Source organism: Danaus plexippus, chromosome 8 (genome assembly GCF_018135715.1).
Source record: "Danaus plexippus chromosome 8, MEX_DaPlex, whole genome shotgun sequence".
NCBI lineage: Eukaryota > Metazoa > Arthropoda > Insecta > Lepidoptera > Nymphalidae > Danaus > Danaus plexippus.
The window spans coordinates 3,955,279-3,973,228 of record NC_083542.1 but is presented as its reverse complement, the minus strand read 5'-3'; the positions used below and the strand labels follow the sequence as shown (position 1 = coordinate 3,973,228).

At 31.1% G+C, this 17,950-nt stretch overlaps 2 protein-coding genes across 3 annotated transcripts; one reads left to right on the top strand and one right to left on the bottom strand.

Annotated features, from left to right (window-relative positions):
* On the bottom strand, positions 1-8,788 carry LOC116772059 (globin). Of its 2 annotated transcripts, none has more exons than XM_032664109.2 (4): positions 8,725-8,788; positions 5,035-5,195; positions 1,025-1,250; positions 1-820 (listed from the first exon to the last, which is right to left on the bottom strand). In XM_032664109.2, the coding sequence occupies exons 2-4, from the start codon at positions 5,187-5,189 to the stop codon at positions 689-691; spliced, it is 513 nt and encodes a 170-aa protein (XP_032520000.2). In that variant the 5' UTR covers positions 5,190-5,195; positions 8,725-8,788; the 3' UTR covers positions 1-688. The 2 variants fall into 2 exon arrangements, with proteins under 2 accessions (XP_032520000.2, XP_032519985.2); XM_032664094.2 differs by lacking the exon at positions 8,725-8,788 and adding an exon at positions 5,498-5,638.
* A 4,748-nt stretch (positions 8,789-13,536) lies between these two features.
* LOC116772037 (deoxyhypusine hydroxylase) lies at positions 13,537-15,521 on the top strand. The gene is made up of 4 exons (XM_032664065.2): positions 13,537-13,906; positions 14,057-14,380; positions 14,604-14,793; positions 15,320-15,521. Exons 1-4 carry the CDS (start codon positions 13,627-13,629, stop codon positions 15,438-15,440), a joined length of 915 nt encoding a protein of 304 aa, XP_032519956.2. The 5' UTR covers positions 13,537-13,626; the 3' UTR covers positions 15,441-15,521.
* The last annotated feature ends 2,429 nt before the right edge of the window (positions 15,522-17,950 follow it).

Here is a 17,950-nt window from a genome sequence, read left to right as displayed (position 1 = left end):
TATAATGATTCAACAGTTTATTAAAAAATACCAACAAAGGTAAAATTTTTTTTATTTTGATATAAAAAACGTTTTTAAAAATTTCATTTTAATATAAAAATAACTTTCTTGTATGGAGTTCTTATATAATAGTGATATGTTTGTTTTCAACAGTATAATAAAATATTTATTCAAATGTAGTTATGTGTACGTTAAACTATCTTTGGAACATACAAATATATTTTTCTATATGAAAAATCATACACAGTAATTTGTTTACTGCCTAAGCGACTCATATCAAAACCATTCATAGCAAAGATAGTCAGTAGAATACGCCCTTGTAGTTAATATCTTTAAATAATTGGGAAGCAAAATAATAGCTATTGTATTGTCACTCAAACCAAACATATAATAAATTCTGAAATTGTTATGATAATTACAATGATTTTATATGAACACGTGTAATATAATTCAATGTAATTTCATAACTCATTATTCTAATTCTACTTAACATCTCGTCATCTTATAAGCGTGTAAAATTTTTTGTATAAAATTTGAAAAATATACAAATACATATAAATGTATATTAACAAATTCATATGTATATATAAATAGAATATATACATTATTGTTACAAAGAAATATTGTTAAGAGTATTTTTTTTTTGGTACATTAAATATTGACTAAATACAAACAGCCTTAACATCTCTCAGGATTCTGGTTTTAAAGTTACGAAGATGTGTTTGTAGAGGAAGTCTACCGCTTTACCCCAGGAGGCGAGGTTCTTGTCGTCGAGTTTTAAGACGTCGATGAACATTTTAACGATGATTCCTTTGAGATCCTGAAGAAAAGAAGCGCATGGGAATATTTGAATCGCTGCGATTATAAAAATTACAAAAAACATTTAGTATATTAATTGGAGTAAGGTTTTATGTTCCATTCCATGGTTTGGAATTAAAAAGCGTTGCCATGCCGAGTTCAATAGGAAAAGAAATTGTCTTGGTATCATTTTTTTTTTTGATGCTGATGTCAAATGTTTACTTACATGGAAGTTTTGCTCGTCAATTTTTCTCCTGCCGTGTGATTCGCCGAGCTTATTCATCATGGCCACCACTATCTCCGGCTGGTCCAAGTTGGTTATGGCTAGATTCAAGGAGCTCATCAGACTCATAACATGCGCCTTGAACTGGTGATTATCATCAAATTCATTTTCGTTTAATTTGTGAAGCATTCTGAAGAATTCTTTGCTTTCAGGATGTGCTCGGAAATATCTGTTCGTGAAAATATAGTTGAGTTAAGAATATTGTTAAGCCGTTTATATCAGTGACTTCATTTGTGTGTATTTTGAAATGTGTCTCAGAGAAACGTATTTATAATAAATTTTTAAATAAAAGTAATATTTTCGGATTACTTAAATGAATGAATGATATTAGTTTTACTTAAATGAATACTCGCGTAGTCTTAGATCTCATTATATATAATTTCTGTTCAACATTAGGTATGGTAACCAGCCAGCTGATACATATATAGACTCCGTAACTTGACTTTATACATAGTATAACTGAAATGCCTTCATCCTGTGATAGCTACACGCAGTTCCTTAATATACTATGATCTGAGTCTTATTCTGATGACTAAGTTACATAACTATAAAGTTTCATTAAGATCCTTTAAGTATTTATTGCTTGAAAGAGCACAGCATACATACATCTTCATAAACTTTTATTACAAACGGTTTTCCTACCTTGTTTATACTAAATTAAATTCAAATCAAATCAACAGCTCAGATATACATAGATTTATATATACATTATAAGAATTATAAGGCATTGTTTAAAATTAATTTTCCAATAAGCCATCTGGTTGATAAGGGACTAACAGTTATTCATAAGGGAGATCTGTCATTATAATTATATCGTCCTTATTTACCATTTGCACACAGTATATATCTGTTGATGCAATATGCAGACATTTTACATATCTTATTATAAATGTGTTCTTTGTTAAGCGTATAGTATTAAAAAATACAAAACCTTTTGAAAGGTAAACTGAAAGCCTACAAAAGTTATGACATGGCACATTAATACTGCTGACCTTCCCAAATAGCATAAATTATGTTTATTTAGGTCGTTATTGTGCTTCATTAAGAAACAAATTGTCTGATTCAACGATTACGAAAAGTGAAATAATAGAATAAGTGAGAGGTTCTGTATCCTATTATTATATAATATGTATAATTTAGAAATTCAACAACAGCCATTAAACTGATCGATCAATTGAAATGTTTTGTTATGTTTAATAGTAGAAAATTAATATTAAAATGAAACGTTCACTGTTAATAAATAATATAGATCATTTAAATGAAACTAATATTTTAAATTTATAATAGTTTAAAATAACAGGACCAACTGACAGAAATTCACATCTCGTCTACCCGTGATCACGGTTGCTGAAAAGTAACCGAAACGTCGGGATTATGTAGTTTTTTAAATAATAAAAATCCGCGTAGTTTATCCGAAAAATATTAGTTTCATTTAAATGAATAAAACTCGCGAAAATCTTAGATCTCATAATATAGATCATTTAAATAGAATACCTTAGATTATTTGTTTCTACTTATACATATAAAATATGATAGATAAGAATATAGAATTTAACTAAACAGAAGTGGTCGCGGCAGCAGTTATGACTAATTCAAAGGAGTAACTTCTTCAGATACGTTTCAACCAAAGCAGATAAACTCTGTGGAGTTTGTAAGCTCTTTTTCGGTAGGTATTGAACGAAGATGGTGAACAAATTATTCGATTATATTCTTCATGTAAAACGGAAAAGTCAACTGTTACCGTTTGTTTGCGACGGAGTTTATACATGTGTACGATAAATTTATTAATGTTTTTTTTTTCTTTTTATCCTACACTGTTAGCTCACTTATTATTAGGATCTTCAGATTTCTACGATGGCTTTAAACTTGGACGGACTAACAAACGTTAGGACAGACACCAGAACTAATGTACCAACGTGCTTACGAAATTAAGTCTTAAACATAATCAAACAATTTTTAAATTCGGTAGACTACAAAATAATGAAATAAAAGGAGTCAGTTTTTTAAATTAAATTGAGATGAAAATAAGATGTAACGAAATGCATAATCATTTTATGCTTTGAGTTGCTTTAATAATAAGACGCCATCTATTTTTCTATCAGTTACTCATCCTAAGGGGCGTAAATTTTTTCATGTTGAAGACATTGGACAAACACCTACTACAATTTATAATTTTGTTATTAGCTTAACTAGAAGTAGTAACATGCAAACGAACATACAAGTGAAGCTAATAAAAGCGTGTTAAAAAAAAAATAAGGCGAATATCTGAGTTAATATTTCATTCGCGAATATAAAATGAAAAAAGCCATCCGTTATAAGCAACAGGAATGCCACTATTTGTATTGAGAAAGAGCTGAAATTAAAGATTTTAATTGTACTATTGTCTTTGTTTTCATTTATCTCGGAGATTTAAAATTTAATTGTTTGTTATCTCAATGCATGTTGCATTATGATTGTTTCGTTCTGATACAAAGTAAATGTGATTGACAGAAAGTTTAGGCATTAATTTAAACTGAAAAACGTAAAAATTACCAAGATAGCACTCTGCTTTTTATCGATCCGTTTGATGTTACAAAAATCAAAGCGTAAGATAAACTGTTTGGTTTACACTTCCACATCTGTTGCAGCTTTAACGATGCTACCAACTTCACTGACCTTATCCACTAATAATATCAATATTCTGCTAATATAAGGACTGTAAAATAAACAACCTTCTTCAAACTAACAACTAAAGTTTTCAGAATTACATTGCTTTCGAAAAGACAAAGTTTCTTAGAGTACAGTAAGTTTGTTTAGAACAAATTTGTTTGGCACACTACATATGAATTGTTTCCCGTTTTTCACTCAATAACCTTCGTCTAAACTATCATTGCTAAGATAAACGAAGAACATATAGCGCTCCGTATTTCGTGACGATACGAACTTGAGGTAAGCGTTCCATTAAACATACATATAGGAATACAAAACCATATTTTGTTGTCGGTTCAAAGCTATTGGTATTTATGAGAATTAATGGGCTATCAATGTCATCGCCAGTCAAGGCCCAATCAGGAACAAAATAAAGAGCCTCTTTCGCTCTACTTCATATGAGTGCAGGTTAATTTGGAAATAATCCAATTAGTGATTTATTTTCAATAGTTCAAAATTGAAGTCCATCTTTAGCTAATGTTGAATAGGTAGAATTGTGTTCTATATAGAGGAATATTTTATATATTATGTATATTTTATTTTCGCTATCATATTAACGACTGTTGTTATTTGAATATCAGGTAATGATGTTATAATTTATGATATGATATGATAATGCTATGCTATGCTATGATAATCGCTTCTTATAATAATAGTGATCAGTTATTAATATCTTGGTAATTTTGGGTCAGTCGCAACATGTATATAAATAAAATATAGTTTTTGATACAAAGATAATATTTTCATTATATTTGCAGTAAACATTTAGTCGCTGTAGGAAATTTATATTTATTAAGTCTTAGAAAAATAACTGAATTATATTTGATGACAGATAAGACTTTAAATTGATCAAATAAGTCTTTGGAGGCAGTATGAAAATTAGAATTAAAATTTAATCTATCGTAACGCATATTTTCATAATAATTTAAAACATTACATACATTATTGAGCAATTATATGCCACCAAACGTTATAGGCCAATCAAGATCAAATTATGACCTGGTTTCTTTAAACGGTATTATTTGGACTTGCTTTAGGAATTTGGATGTAAAAAAACAGAATTTTATTTAAATAAAACAAAAATCCACTTCAACATATACTATAATAAAAAAATTCTTGTTAATCAATGTCAATATTTTGGTTCATTACATACAAACAAATTGATTGATTGATTGATGGCTTATTGATGTCAGTAAAAAAAGTTAAACACTAATAAATTGCGCAATATTTGTGTAAACAGAACAGAATAGAAATGTGAGTTTTACCTTTTCAATAGCTCGCTGCCATTTGCGAGTGGATTGGCATAAACAATCGCCCAGGACTTCTGCACAGCGAACACATCTCTACGAGATAATCCAGATACTGGGTTCACACCATCCGGGTCTCCTCCCCACCACATGCGATTTAACAAACCCCCCATAACAACCTAAATAATTATAATAAATTATAAAGATATTCGATTACTTTGCAAGTGTTACGCGAGATGTGTCGTCATTTTTAATATGAATACTAGAGTATATTTAAAATACATATAATAACCGTGAATATTTTAAATAAAATTCTTTTAATTATTAACTTTATTACCTATGTTATCTTTAATATTCTTGCAAGGCCATACCACTTCTAATCTTAAATCGCTAATGTTGACCAATTTATTGATAAATAAAAATAATTTTATTTAATTATTTATATGATATTATAAAAAAGCGAATATAAATTAGGACTTACACAATATATAACACGTCCTTAACACTTGACTGTCTTTGATTAAGTAACAATCATCGCTGGAGCGATCCATTGTGACTTTGACATCTGAACTTCATTATCAATAGATGTATTCTTAGTTTATATTTGATTAACATTGAAGTAAAGAAGTATTACTTATAACAGGTTTTATAGTAGATTATTAAGGTTCCTTTCAAACAAAAACAAACAACTTATTTGTTTTTTTTTTAAGTGTTAAAGTGTGTTTCTTTCATTCAGCTGGTTATTTAATCACCCTAGTCTGGGGTCAGTATTGTGTTTGTTATATATATATACATATACTTATATAAGTGTTCAGCGTTTTATAAAAATTTGTTATAGACATAATTATACTTGTAGAATTTTTTTCCAACTCTTTTTATACTTTACAGATAAATACAGACACTTTCACCTATTTATTTTTTTGTGCAATTTTTATTAACTCGTGGCTATGAAATTACTGTTATAATGTTTATATATACGAGGTATAAACGATTTTGCGGTTAGTTGGTACATTGTATAATCTATTTGAATTATAAAAAAAAGAGACAAATAAAAAAAAATGTACAAAACAGTATGTATAAAAAGAGCAGACAATTTTGAAAATTTAATAAGTATACAATACCAATACTTGTTTTTCTCGTAATTACTGAATGGTGTAGAATTCGTTATGATGCAATGTAATTATTGAAGAGAAAAAAATAGCTGTTGTTGGAGCAAAATAGTCTTATTCGCGATACTTAAAATATTATCGTCTATAATGAGTCGTGATAGTTATTACTTACAAGGATCAATGTACTGTTTTTTGTTAGTAAATATTCAAATCTGTTTGTACTCAGTACGTTCAGCGCGTGTTTTAGTCGTCACAGTACATACGAAACTTTTCCCTTTTGCCATTAAATAACCTACTTTGATTTTATAATTGGAGAAAATTTATGAAAGAAATACTCGAAACGCTGCTTGTTTAGTGTGACGTTGCAAACTTAGGGTAAGTGTATGGAAATATATATTTTTTATAATTTGTATATAACCTAATACTATATACTATAACTTGGTCCGTCTCCAAGTCAATGAATGAAGTTATAAAATATATAGCTAAATTTTACGAGTTTATTTGCTTGTTTTTTGCCATATATATTGTGCTATTAATAGCGCCTAAATTGAAGATTTCATGGAAATCATCTAGATTCTAGTGCATTCCTGTATACGATGACAAACAAGCACACATGTAGGTATACTTTCCTTTCAAATTGACGATATTAATTTCATCTCTACACATAAATTTGTCAGAAACATATTGCTTAGTTACGTATTCTAGTAGTCTCAATAAATCTGATAAACAATTTTTGCGCAGTTCCAAGGCACAGACAAGGTTATATTATAATTTACAAACTCGTATTTAGACTTAGAGCATTATTTTAAGAGCCAGTCGTTCTATTATATTCTTTTGTCTCTTTAATGAGTTAAAAAATATTGAGTTAAGTAGATATAAAGATTACAATATTTATGTTTCTATGTTCAGTTGTTTATTGATTTTTCAGTCACCGATACAAGGTGTCAACGTTCAACGATTTATTGCAGATTATGTTGTAAATATTGATTTTGAAAATTATATTTTTATCTCGAAAACCTATGTATGTAGATCACTCGAATATATCCAATAAACTCTCTTTTAAAACTTCTCTTATATCCTTTTGTTGTGACGAAAAAGACATCAATTATTTACATCAAGTAAATGTTAGACATGCCCACAGCTAGGTATTGTCTAGACTCTCTTACTGTAAATCTCTGACGATCGAAATAGTCAATCAAACAAAAATAATGATTACTTTGGAGACTCTAGTGGCAGATTGTAATTATTACGTTAGTTTGTAATATTAATCGTGGTACTTTCTTGCCTTTTCCTAAAATAAAACTAAAACCCCGTTTCAATGTCAGTTTAACGTAATAGAGGAAGATCTTAAGAAATTTTTTACAAATTTTGGAGATCATCGTGAAGAAAGAAAGAGACAGATATATCAAAAAAAATCTCATGATTCATAAACCCTTCTTGATACTTAATTTTGGTAAATTTTTTCAATGCAGAGAAAGGTTTAGGTAAAAAACGTTAAGTAAAAAAGTAAGGATACATTTAATTATTCCACTGAATGATACAATGTATTAACAAATAAAATTAAAATAACATTGATTTGAGGAAAAAGTATAATAAAGAAACAAAGAGAATGAACCCGACTTCTTTGTTTTAATAAATAATTTATATAAAGAAACGTTAAGCAAATTATTGTTTTTAAACACGCGTCAAATAATTGTGTTAAAGAGAGTGATGAGGTTTCAGGACATATCGTTTGAAACAAACCCATAGTTTATTGATAATTTATTTTCTCTGCTTACATTCGACAATCTATAGTCTGTGTCACGGGACCTTACGATATACAACTCATATGCCATGATCTAGAAGGAACGACAAGGAATTTTGAGATATATTGCAGCCTTATTCTGATCTGAAAACGACATTAATGTAGAGTTTAATCAAAATCCGTTTTTTTGTTTGTACGCTCAAGAGCAACAAACGTCTATACCGCTCCGGAAACTTTCGCTTTTGTGATATTCGTGGGATAAGCGAATTGAGTTTATCTGAATGGAATTAACATAAACTTATAAAAATGTATGCATATTTTTATACTAGGTGTTTAAATTATTTTGACTTACACAATTAATTTTTTTTTTTGTTAAAGAGTTATATTTAAAAAGTTGTTACTCTTAGCTCTATACATGTATGTATAATATTATTCGGGGAGTTAACGTAATTATTATTTACGGGATAAATGAAAAAAATTAGTTTTATTTGAGTATTTGGCAAAGTCAACTGTGATCACAAACAGTTGGGACGGAGTCGTCTTGTAAATATTTGATTACACTACAAAGGTGTATTTGGGCTAAGTGGGTCATTCTGTTTGGCTATAAATTGAATTTAGATGGGCTCAGTCTAGTAATCAGGGGAAAAAGTTTAGGAACGTTGTCGTTATCATAAAATTATATATTTATTTAATCATGGAACGAAACGATTATCATTTTAATATTACACAAATTCTTAGACGCTGTAAAAAAAAGACGAAAGAGTTTTTACTGATGAAAAACTATAAAAGGTTTAATTAATAAATCGTCATGTTATTATATGAATATTCGAAAATATCTAAAATATATACACTTACCTCAAAAGTCTATCGTAAGAGAACAACAATAACACAAAACACGTGTGTTGTTTCACTTTGACGGTTTAGTACTGGCTTTAAATATGTTTATTGCAATTAGGACACGCGAATTGAACATTTTATCAAAACAAAAATATACAGTGTCCGGCAAAGACGGCGTCAAATATAAAAACATATAAAAAATCCAGTCATCTGTATCATTTGGATCATAGAGAAGTATTTAAATTTTATTTAATAATCGGTAAACACACTATAAAGTGTACATTATGTATATGGATATTGAGTAACTAAACGAGTTCTGAAGCTTGAAGTCAAATGTCCATTGACCTCTACGATATGTTTGACCCTAAAACAGAAAATTCAATACTTTAGTGTACTTTTCGAAAAATAAAAAGCTGAATAAATAAAATCAATTCACAAAATATAGCACAGTTAAAAAAGCAAACGTCTATATAAAATTATAGCGTTTAAATTAATCTTTTATTTAAATTTAGAAATATGTACTAATACTACATGTTAATAAGAACTATGACACTTGATAATTAGTGGAAATATGTTAAGACAAATAAGACCGAATAAGCGAAGTGCTGCTAATAGCTTAACTTAAATAGAAACAGCAAATAGAGGTAAAATTAAATTTTATAAAACAAATAATATAAAGTGAAATAATGTATTGAATTTCTTCGTACAAAATTCATCCTCGTTTGCATCGCATCGCGCGATGTAACCTTGAAACATCTTAATCCATTATGATAAAAAAAACAACAACAATTAATATACAAATTATAAAATTATTTATTTTACACAACAATGACATATCAAAGACAATGTCCCAACATAAGGGAAATAATTGGTAACAAATCAATAATAGTAATTACTCAAGGCCAGAGTTGTAATTCTTTGTTTGGCAACATATATATTTTACTTTACATGACCGTTGACATGACTTTTATTTTACGAATAAAAAATTGGCATTTATGCAAGTCACACTTGAGTTTAGTACAAAAACATATTAAGCAGTGGCTGTTTAATTGTAGTTATATTTTTAATAGATTCCAAAGCATATAAGAAACGAATAATCAGTAATGAACAAAGTTAACGTTGTCATAGAATAAATAAATAAATAAATAAATTTTGATGTTTGTTACTTTACCAACTACAAAAAAGTTATATATACACTGTGGTAAATACTCGAGTTTTTTATTTATTTAAGCTAAATTATATTGTTTCGTGTTTATTTACATCAACAAGAATCCCCCACAAAATTGATTCTGTTGCTGAAATTAAAATATTTTTATTATTATTCCAAATAAAGGTTTCATAGTCAATAATCTATGTTTGTTTAATAAAAACGAATAAAAATAGTAATTGTTCGTTTTTCGAAAATAGAAACACGGAACCCTAAAAAGTTTTTTTTTTGTAGTATGTCGATAATCAAACAAAAATAATTAATGTTATTTAAAATACTACAAGAATATTATTATTTTTTTACATACTAAAATATAGTCTCAAAAAAATATATACTTTAAGGTCACTCAAGGCTGGTTTAGTCTTAGTTTTTAATCTAGGTTACATACTTTCTGTGAATTCAAAACTATTCCGAATCCGTTTAGCCCAAAAGCGTCACAGACTTATTTAAATGCTGCTTTACTTCCCAACTTTCATTTATTATACAACTTTTTTTTTTTTTTTGTTAACGCGGTGAAATGTTTTATACCTACCTCTCCGTCTAGGGGAGACGGAGGATCTTATGTGGGATTCACGGGCCAGAAGGGCCCATGCTACCCACTAAAACACCAGCGGTCACTCTCCTCACCGCCTCTTGGATCGACGCGGGAATCGCTCAAGGCATGCATCCGCGACGATCCGGCGGCAGGCCGCGAACGGCCACCTCCCCCGAGGGCTCACTCCACGTGACAAGGAGCGTCCCCCCGCCTGGCGGGCTTGCTTAATCGCGAGAGGGTTAACCCCTTACCCCTCCCACCCAAGCCCACGCGGCCAGTCTCAAACTACCCACCGCCGAGCGCAAGCGTCCAACGGCAGACAGAGCGGAGACTGGCCATCAAGCGACCCGGACCTCCGAAGAGGCCCGAGTTTCCGTTCACCGCATTCAGCGGCGAACCCCCCCCCCCCTCGTGACTGATTGCACCGGTTTCCCGGTGGGCGATGGGGTCGTCACGTCCCGACGCCAAACGCGGCAGCCGCGGACGGCCGCCTCCTCCATGGGCTGACCCCCAACCCTGGACCAAGACTCCACTAGGAGGTCAAGGTCCTCCCCCCCGTGACTGATTGCACCGGTTACCCGGTGGGCGATGGGGTCGTCACTTCCCGACGCCAAATTTATTATACAACCTAAGTTGTAATTGGAACATTTGTGAATCGATTAAATAAAGAAACGAGGATGAATAACGTAAAGAATATACCCTACGTGAAATTTAAAAACGCATTTAAATAATAATTAAAGGACCTGGTTTGTGAGTCCAATTTTTTTGCGTTTTCATTATATTTTTTATATATTCGCTCTCCTAATATCAAATAGTGCAAAGACTTGAAAAAAGTACTTACTGTAAATCAATTATAATAACATTTTTAGAGATACGAAACTTCTCAGCATTCCATGAATTCACCGTGCGAGTGCCAGGTCCATAGCGTTGCAGGCAGGAATTTCAACAGTGCCCTGCACTTGCGACTCAGGTGTCCTCTCCTCTCTCCTCTCTCTTCCTAAACAAATTTTCAAAAGAACCTACTAGAGCTGCCTTCGAAGTACGTTCCAGGAATGAATTGATATTAGTTCTGGACAGGCCCAAGTCTTTTTGTAGGTTGTAGAGAGATTTAGCTGCTATACCTCTCGCTCCTACTTCTACCGTGTACAAATTTACAACGAACTTATTCTTAGTGAGTTCGTTAGTGAGCTCGTAATACTTGTTGATGGCATGGTCTTTGAGGCTGTTGGTTTCCCCAGGAACCGTAAGCTCTATTAGCATAACGCGCTGTAAAATTCGCGAATATACAAATATGTCTGGTCTGTACTCCGATTCACAAATATCCTCCGGGATTTCATATTACTTCTCATATGTGTCCATCATTATAGTCCAATCCAAAGCCGCTTTGATTAGTAGTCGTAAGGCTTGACGTTTTTTTTAAGCCCTAGTGCTTCCTCACACAAAACTTATTGACCGCTGGTTTTTGGTTATTTCTATTTTCGCTCTGGCTACCGAAAGGCTAACCGCTTCACGTATGATTTCTAAAACCCTATCTTGACGACGCGAGTATTGACCGCATATTAAAAATAACCGCAAATAATAGCTTATTTTTGAATATACAAAAATCGGATATTATATATTTTTGTTACTTATTCCTAGAAAGAGAACCTATTTACACAAATATTTTGAAGTGATAACTTCTTATAGGAGGGTAAACCGCTTCATAACGTAACGCGTAACGGCGCACTGAATCTGGTTTCCCTTTCCCACACACATCAGTTTTACACGTATGCGGAAAAAGTGTTTGAGTGATATTAATTTTTTCACAAACAGATTATCAATTTAGTATATATAAAATTTAAGTAAACAACTAAACTTTTTATAAGTTGTATAATATTTACATTAAATAGTTTTAGTTATCACTTCTGTCGATCGTTCCGAGACACACACATTTGTTTTCTATTAATAATCAAAAGAAAGCGAGTCTCGTAAAGATTTGCTAACTGTTTATTTTAATTTTAAAAAAGATTTTCATCAGCTCTTTTACAAAATAGCTCTTTTATTTAATTAATTAAGGCTACAATTTTAAATTTCTACATGAGGTTGTATTCATATCATCCAGATTTTTAAAAATGTCGCCCTGACACTTCTGAACGGTTAATATTTATTATAAAAATCAAATTATATTAAGACGTTATTTGAGAGAAAAGGGGATTGTTTTAAATTTCAATGTTTATAACTTATTTTTTCAAAATTGGAATTCAGAGAAAACCGTATTTATGATACTTTTATGTCTTTTAATTATTATTAACACTGATTATTTTATTTAATTAAAATCCTAACTATCGCTGAAGTAAGCAGTTCTTTGAATTATAATTTACTTTGGCAATACACAACGAGTAACTACAATACAGCTTCATGAGTAGGTTCCTTTTCCCCCCGCTCCTGTGACGGTCCAACAGATACAATCAAATCGAAACAAAAATATAATTAAGGCTTATAAAAATCTACCTTCTAATGATATATGTTATGTTATATTAAATTGTGTAAGCTCTATATACATATTCGTAATGATTTCTTTTCAATTATAAATTAAACATACGAATTCTACTTTTTTTTAAACATACTCACTAGCTTATATCAAGCTGTTAAGACTTTATGGCGAGTAAGATCATCTCTCTGAATCCTTCAGAGTTGATTGTCAAAAGTAAAAATAAATTACTCAAGTCATTACAACACCATCATCACCATCTTTTATAATTTTGATCTCATCCTCTCAAGAACAGCAATGTATTTGTTTCAGAGTATGTCAGTGGGCATTTTTCTTTTGTTGATTGATTAATTAAAAAAAAGTCAAGTTATTTATTAATCTTATTCTTATTTTTTGGAAAGAAATATTTAACAAGATTTTTATTTCCTAAGCTAACCACTTTATATTACAATATTTATATTCTGTCTTTTATAAAATTTACGCGTGAATCAATTAATGATAACATAATATGGAAAATTTGAGATTTTTATTTCGAGCGCTTTTGTCTTAGCTCTATAGCAAAACAAAAAGCAGATTGCTGTTAATACCTGTCGGCTGTTATTTTGACTTTGACATTTAAGATCTCAGAGCTGTCGTTTGTCATTAAAGTCGCGTGTACGTTTTTCTACAATACAACTTTTTATTATTTAACAAAATATAGACTGTACAATGGTGAATATAAATATAACTGCTTTAGAAAACATTGGCAAAGTATTGAATGACCCTAAAAGACCCATGAAAGAGAGATTTCGTGCTCTTTTCACACTGCGAAACTTAGGTGGGGAAACTGCTATAAAATGCATCAGTGAGTGTTTTCAGGATGAGTCAGTGCTGTTAAAACATGAGTTAGCTTATTGTCTTGGTCAAATGCAGGATAAAAATGCCATACCCATACTTAGAAGCGTCTTAGAAGACAAAACTCAGGATCCTATCGTTCGACATGAAGCCGGTAAGACGTGTTTATTTCTTATCGTTTGTAAATAATTTTTCTTATTTTATTAGATATTTATTAATAGACCTGTTTACTAGATACAAAATGTTAAAACAGTATTATATTTTAGTATACATCCTTGTCATGTTTATCCAAAAAATATTCCAGGTGAAGCACTGGGAGCAATTGGGGATCCAGATCTTAAGATGCTGCTAGAGAAATACCAACATGACCCAGCAGTAGAAGTTGCAGAAACATGTCAAATAGCTCTTCAGAGATTACATTGGGTGGCCAATAAGGGTTCAGAGGACACAAATTTATCCAAAAGTAGATATGAATCTGTAGACCCTGCACCTCCTAGTATTGAAGATAATGTGGAAAAGTTGCAGCAAACTATGATGGATGAGACCAAACTATTGTTTGATCGGTATAGAGCAATGTTCAGTTTACGAAACTTGGGAACTACTGAGAGTATTAATGCTCTAGGCCAAGGTAAATAAAAAAAAATAGGGATTATTAATGTATTACTTACTAAATAACACCATTTTAAATAAGTTATGTATATATGTATGTATATATATATATATTTATTGTCATAAAAGTCATCATTAATTTTGCTTTTAGATATATTATGTTTTATTAGTCCATGCTAATGAAAATGTTTGTATTGATTAAATACGAATCAAATAAAAAGTTAATGATAATTCAATCTTAGGTTTTAAAGCAAGTAGTGCACTGTTCCGTCATGAAGTAGCATTCATATTTGGTCAGATGCAAGATGAGCGTAGTGTGCCATACCTCAAACAAACTCTAGAGGATGTTACCGAGCATGAGATGGTCAGACATGAAGCTGCAGAAGCCCTTGGTTCTATAGCAACGGATGAATGTACTGAAGTGCTAAAAAAGTAAGATTCTTCAATAAATTTAAATGTATTAAACCTTTTTGAAGGATCCGACATATGAATAAATATTTTTTAAACGTATGTCATTTAGATGAAATGCATTAAAACCTTATTGGACATCTAATAAAGTTTATGCTAATTCTCTAACTAATTATTTTTATTATCTATCTGTCTTTTTATGTAGATGTTTAATTAACTAATAAATTGCTATAAAGTTTTTCTGTTAATCAGAAAGATTAAATTACAGGCATTAGTTTCAACAATCATTCTGCTGTTTAGTGCATATAAAACATTGTGGCTCTGTTATCAATAATAGATTGTTTATAGCATATATTTATTAAGTAATCAACATAAAGCAGGGGTTCCCAAACTTATTTTGTTCAATGACCACTTTAAGAATAAATTATATTTTAGCGCCCCAATATTTATCACCTACTGAAAAACTATAACATATCCTAGCTTAATGAAATTGTAAATCACCCCCGAGGCCCCTACGTAATGCTGATCTAAAGTGTATTATATATTTCAGATACTTGAATGACCCTCGTCCGGTTGTGAGGGAGAGTTGTGAAGTGGCATTGGATATGTCTGAATATGAGAACAGTCCAGAGTTCCAGTACGCAAACACATTACTAACAGTACAGAGCTAGGGTTATGATACAGCAAACTTTGTTAAAGATTTTGAATAATATTTTAAAGTATTTTATTTATAAATGTTTCTTTATTGTGTTTTTTTTTTTTTTTATTTTAATATGAAGAGGACATTTAAGTTATTTGTGGCCTTACTATGTAAAATACATTGGCCTAAGAACAAAGTGTTTCTAAATTTGAAAAAAAAAGTAATATTAATTTTCTTTTATGTAATTATAAATTAAAAATATATACATTTTTGTACTTTTATGAACATTCCCAACACACTTCTATTATAATTACTAAATGACTCCATCTAAAGTTATGACTTTTTCTTCATTGTATGGATAATCTGTTGAAAAATAGATATAAATACTGCTCTGGCATGAAAACAGGACAGAAGTGAAAACAAGACCTGTGCAAGAATTAGATGAAAATTCTATTTTGGAAAGATATTCCATATATGTGGGCAACACTAAAAATGTTTAGAACGGGCCAGTTAGAAACATTGCTAATGAAAACTTTATTTCAATTTAAATTATAGAACTCTTTGGTAACCTAATGTAGTATATTGCATTAATTTGTCATTTGTTTTCGAGAATTGGCGTCAAATCTAAAACTCTCTTACTCAACTACACTAAACTTACACGTGAAAAATTACGTAACGCGAGAAAATTTTCGGTCAATGATTTATTATGACTTTCGTTGGGGACTTACTCAACAACAAAGCTATGATAGGCTGAGATTATCGTCTTTTAATGAAACAACATCTCGTGCTATTATTTACAATTGGTTTAATGAGTTTAAACGTGGACGTAGCCAATCTCTGATGATCCGCGTGAGGGACTTCCCTTAACAGCGACTACTGAAGATAACATCAGTGCTGTGCGACGCATGATAGAGGAAGATAAGAGAGTGACCTAGCAGCAGAAACGCGCAAGCCTTGGCATTGGTATGAGTCAAGTTCAAAAAATATGACACGAACATTCAGGCGTCAGGAAGCTTTGTACCAGATGGATTCCCCATACTTTAACCGACGACCAGAAACACCTTCGCATGGACTGGTGTCGTCAGATATAGTTAAAGTTACAAATATGGGAACTAGGTAATGACGTCGGATTAAAGTCTTGCTGGTAATCAAGTTTTTGTTAACTTCACTTGCCATTTGCATTAACTCTTAAAGAGCAGCAAGAAAATACTTGTATATCAATTAAAAAAAACGAATGGACAAGAGTTAGGTCATTGCAATTATCTAACGCCTGGGATCCCTTCATTAAAAATATACAACAATACCTAATGACACAGTTAGCGCATTCTGCGGGCATCCAGAGCAGTACGAGGGAAAATTAAAAAATCGTTGGCATTAGACGACAAATAAACAAGACTTACTGACACACACCTACATCTCGTCTGGTCGTACTCACGATTGCCAGATAATAAACAACATCTTTGAAAAATGTAAAAGATAATAAAACGGCGTAGTATATCCGAAAAACATAGTTACATTTTAAAACTTTTCTGACACTTCAACATTATTGCTTTTGACGTAAAATGTCAGTTTGGCTTGAGATAAGTCTGCCGTTTGTTCCAGTGCTATAGTATATGGTATTGTTGGTATGCACAATATCTATACATACATAGTATGTGTATAATTCCGTACAATCATACAAAATTGACATACATATGTTATATATAGTTATTTTAAGTCCCTTTTTGTTTTATTTACTTTTCTATTACTCATATAAACTCCGAAATTATCTCCGTCCAACCAGCACGTGATAATTGCCTAACTGCCATAGCGGATGTCAAACCAGTCATCTGTGACTCCAGAACCGTCGGGTCAACATTAATTTAGGTTTTGTGCGTGTATTGTTATGTGCATACATAAATATATACTAAAATAATATAGTTAACATCAAAGTATATGCGTTTTTTTTGACCGAGACTCAAATGTTCTTAAGAAAATAGTCCGATTAATAACTGTTAGAAATTTACATTGGATCAAACATTATTGTGGATTATATACTAGGTGTTATGTCCAAATGTACCATTGTTCATAATTTTTTGGCCCTACTCATTTCAAAGTTTGCTTTGTGATAAAAAAGTAAGTATTATTTCTTGCAAAAATAATGTTTGTAAATAAAAAAATAAGTTAATTTCGAAAGTTTTTTTAGAAGATCCAATAAAACGTTTTGGTTTTATTAAATTAAATAATTTACTTAGATTAATTATCAACCATTTCTCTATTCGTCCCTTTTACAGGCCCAGTTTTAATGAATATGTAGTACCTGGCTGTAGGTAATAATCAATAAGTAAGGGTAGTTAAAATTATCAGGTGTCACGTGATAATTTTAATATGTAAACACCTGCGTAGCCACCAGTTCTATTGGAGTCACAACAATAAGTGTTGATTGGTATAAATAGAGGGGATGGTGCGTTTCAAAAACAACTATACAAGACCTGCATACTTCAGGACATGTCGTACGCAAGCGCGTGCTTCGCCCACACCCGTCCCTCAGGCATCAACAAA

Bases quoted from the DNA above. Each gene is read 5' to 3' on its own strand.
- LOC116772059 (XM_032664109.2), bottom strand. From the start codon at position 5,189: ATGGGGGGTTTGTTAAATCGCATGTGGTGGGGAGGAGACCCGGATGGT. The intron at 1,251-5,034 runs GTAAAACTCACA...TTTCACGAACAG, and splicing joins GGCAGCGAGCTATTGAAAAG to ATATTTCCGAGCACATCCTG. The intron at 821-1,024 runs GTAAGTAAACAT...TCTTTTCTTCAG, and splicing joins TTGACGAGCAAAACTTCCAT to GATCTCAAAGGAATCATCGT.
- LOC116772037 (XM_032664065.2), top strand. From the start codon at position 13,627: ATGGTGAATATAAATATAACTGCTTTAGAAAACATTGGCAAAGTATTG. The intron at 13,907-14,056 runs GTAAGACGTGTT...AAAATATTCCAG, and splicing joins TATCGTTCGACATGAAGCCG to GTGAAGCACTGGGAGCAATT. The intron at 14,381-14,603 runs GTAAATAAAAAA...ATTCAATCTTAG, and splicing joins TATTAATGCTCTAGGCCAAG to GTTTTAAAGCAAGTAGTGCA.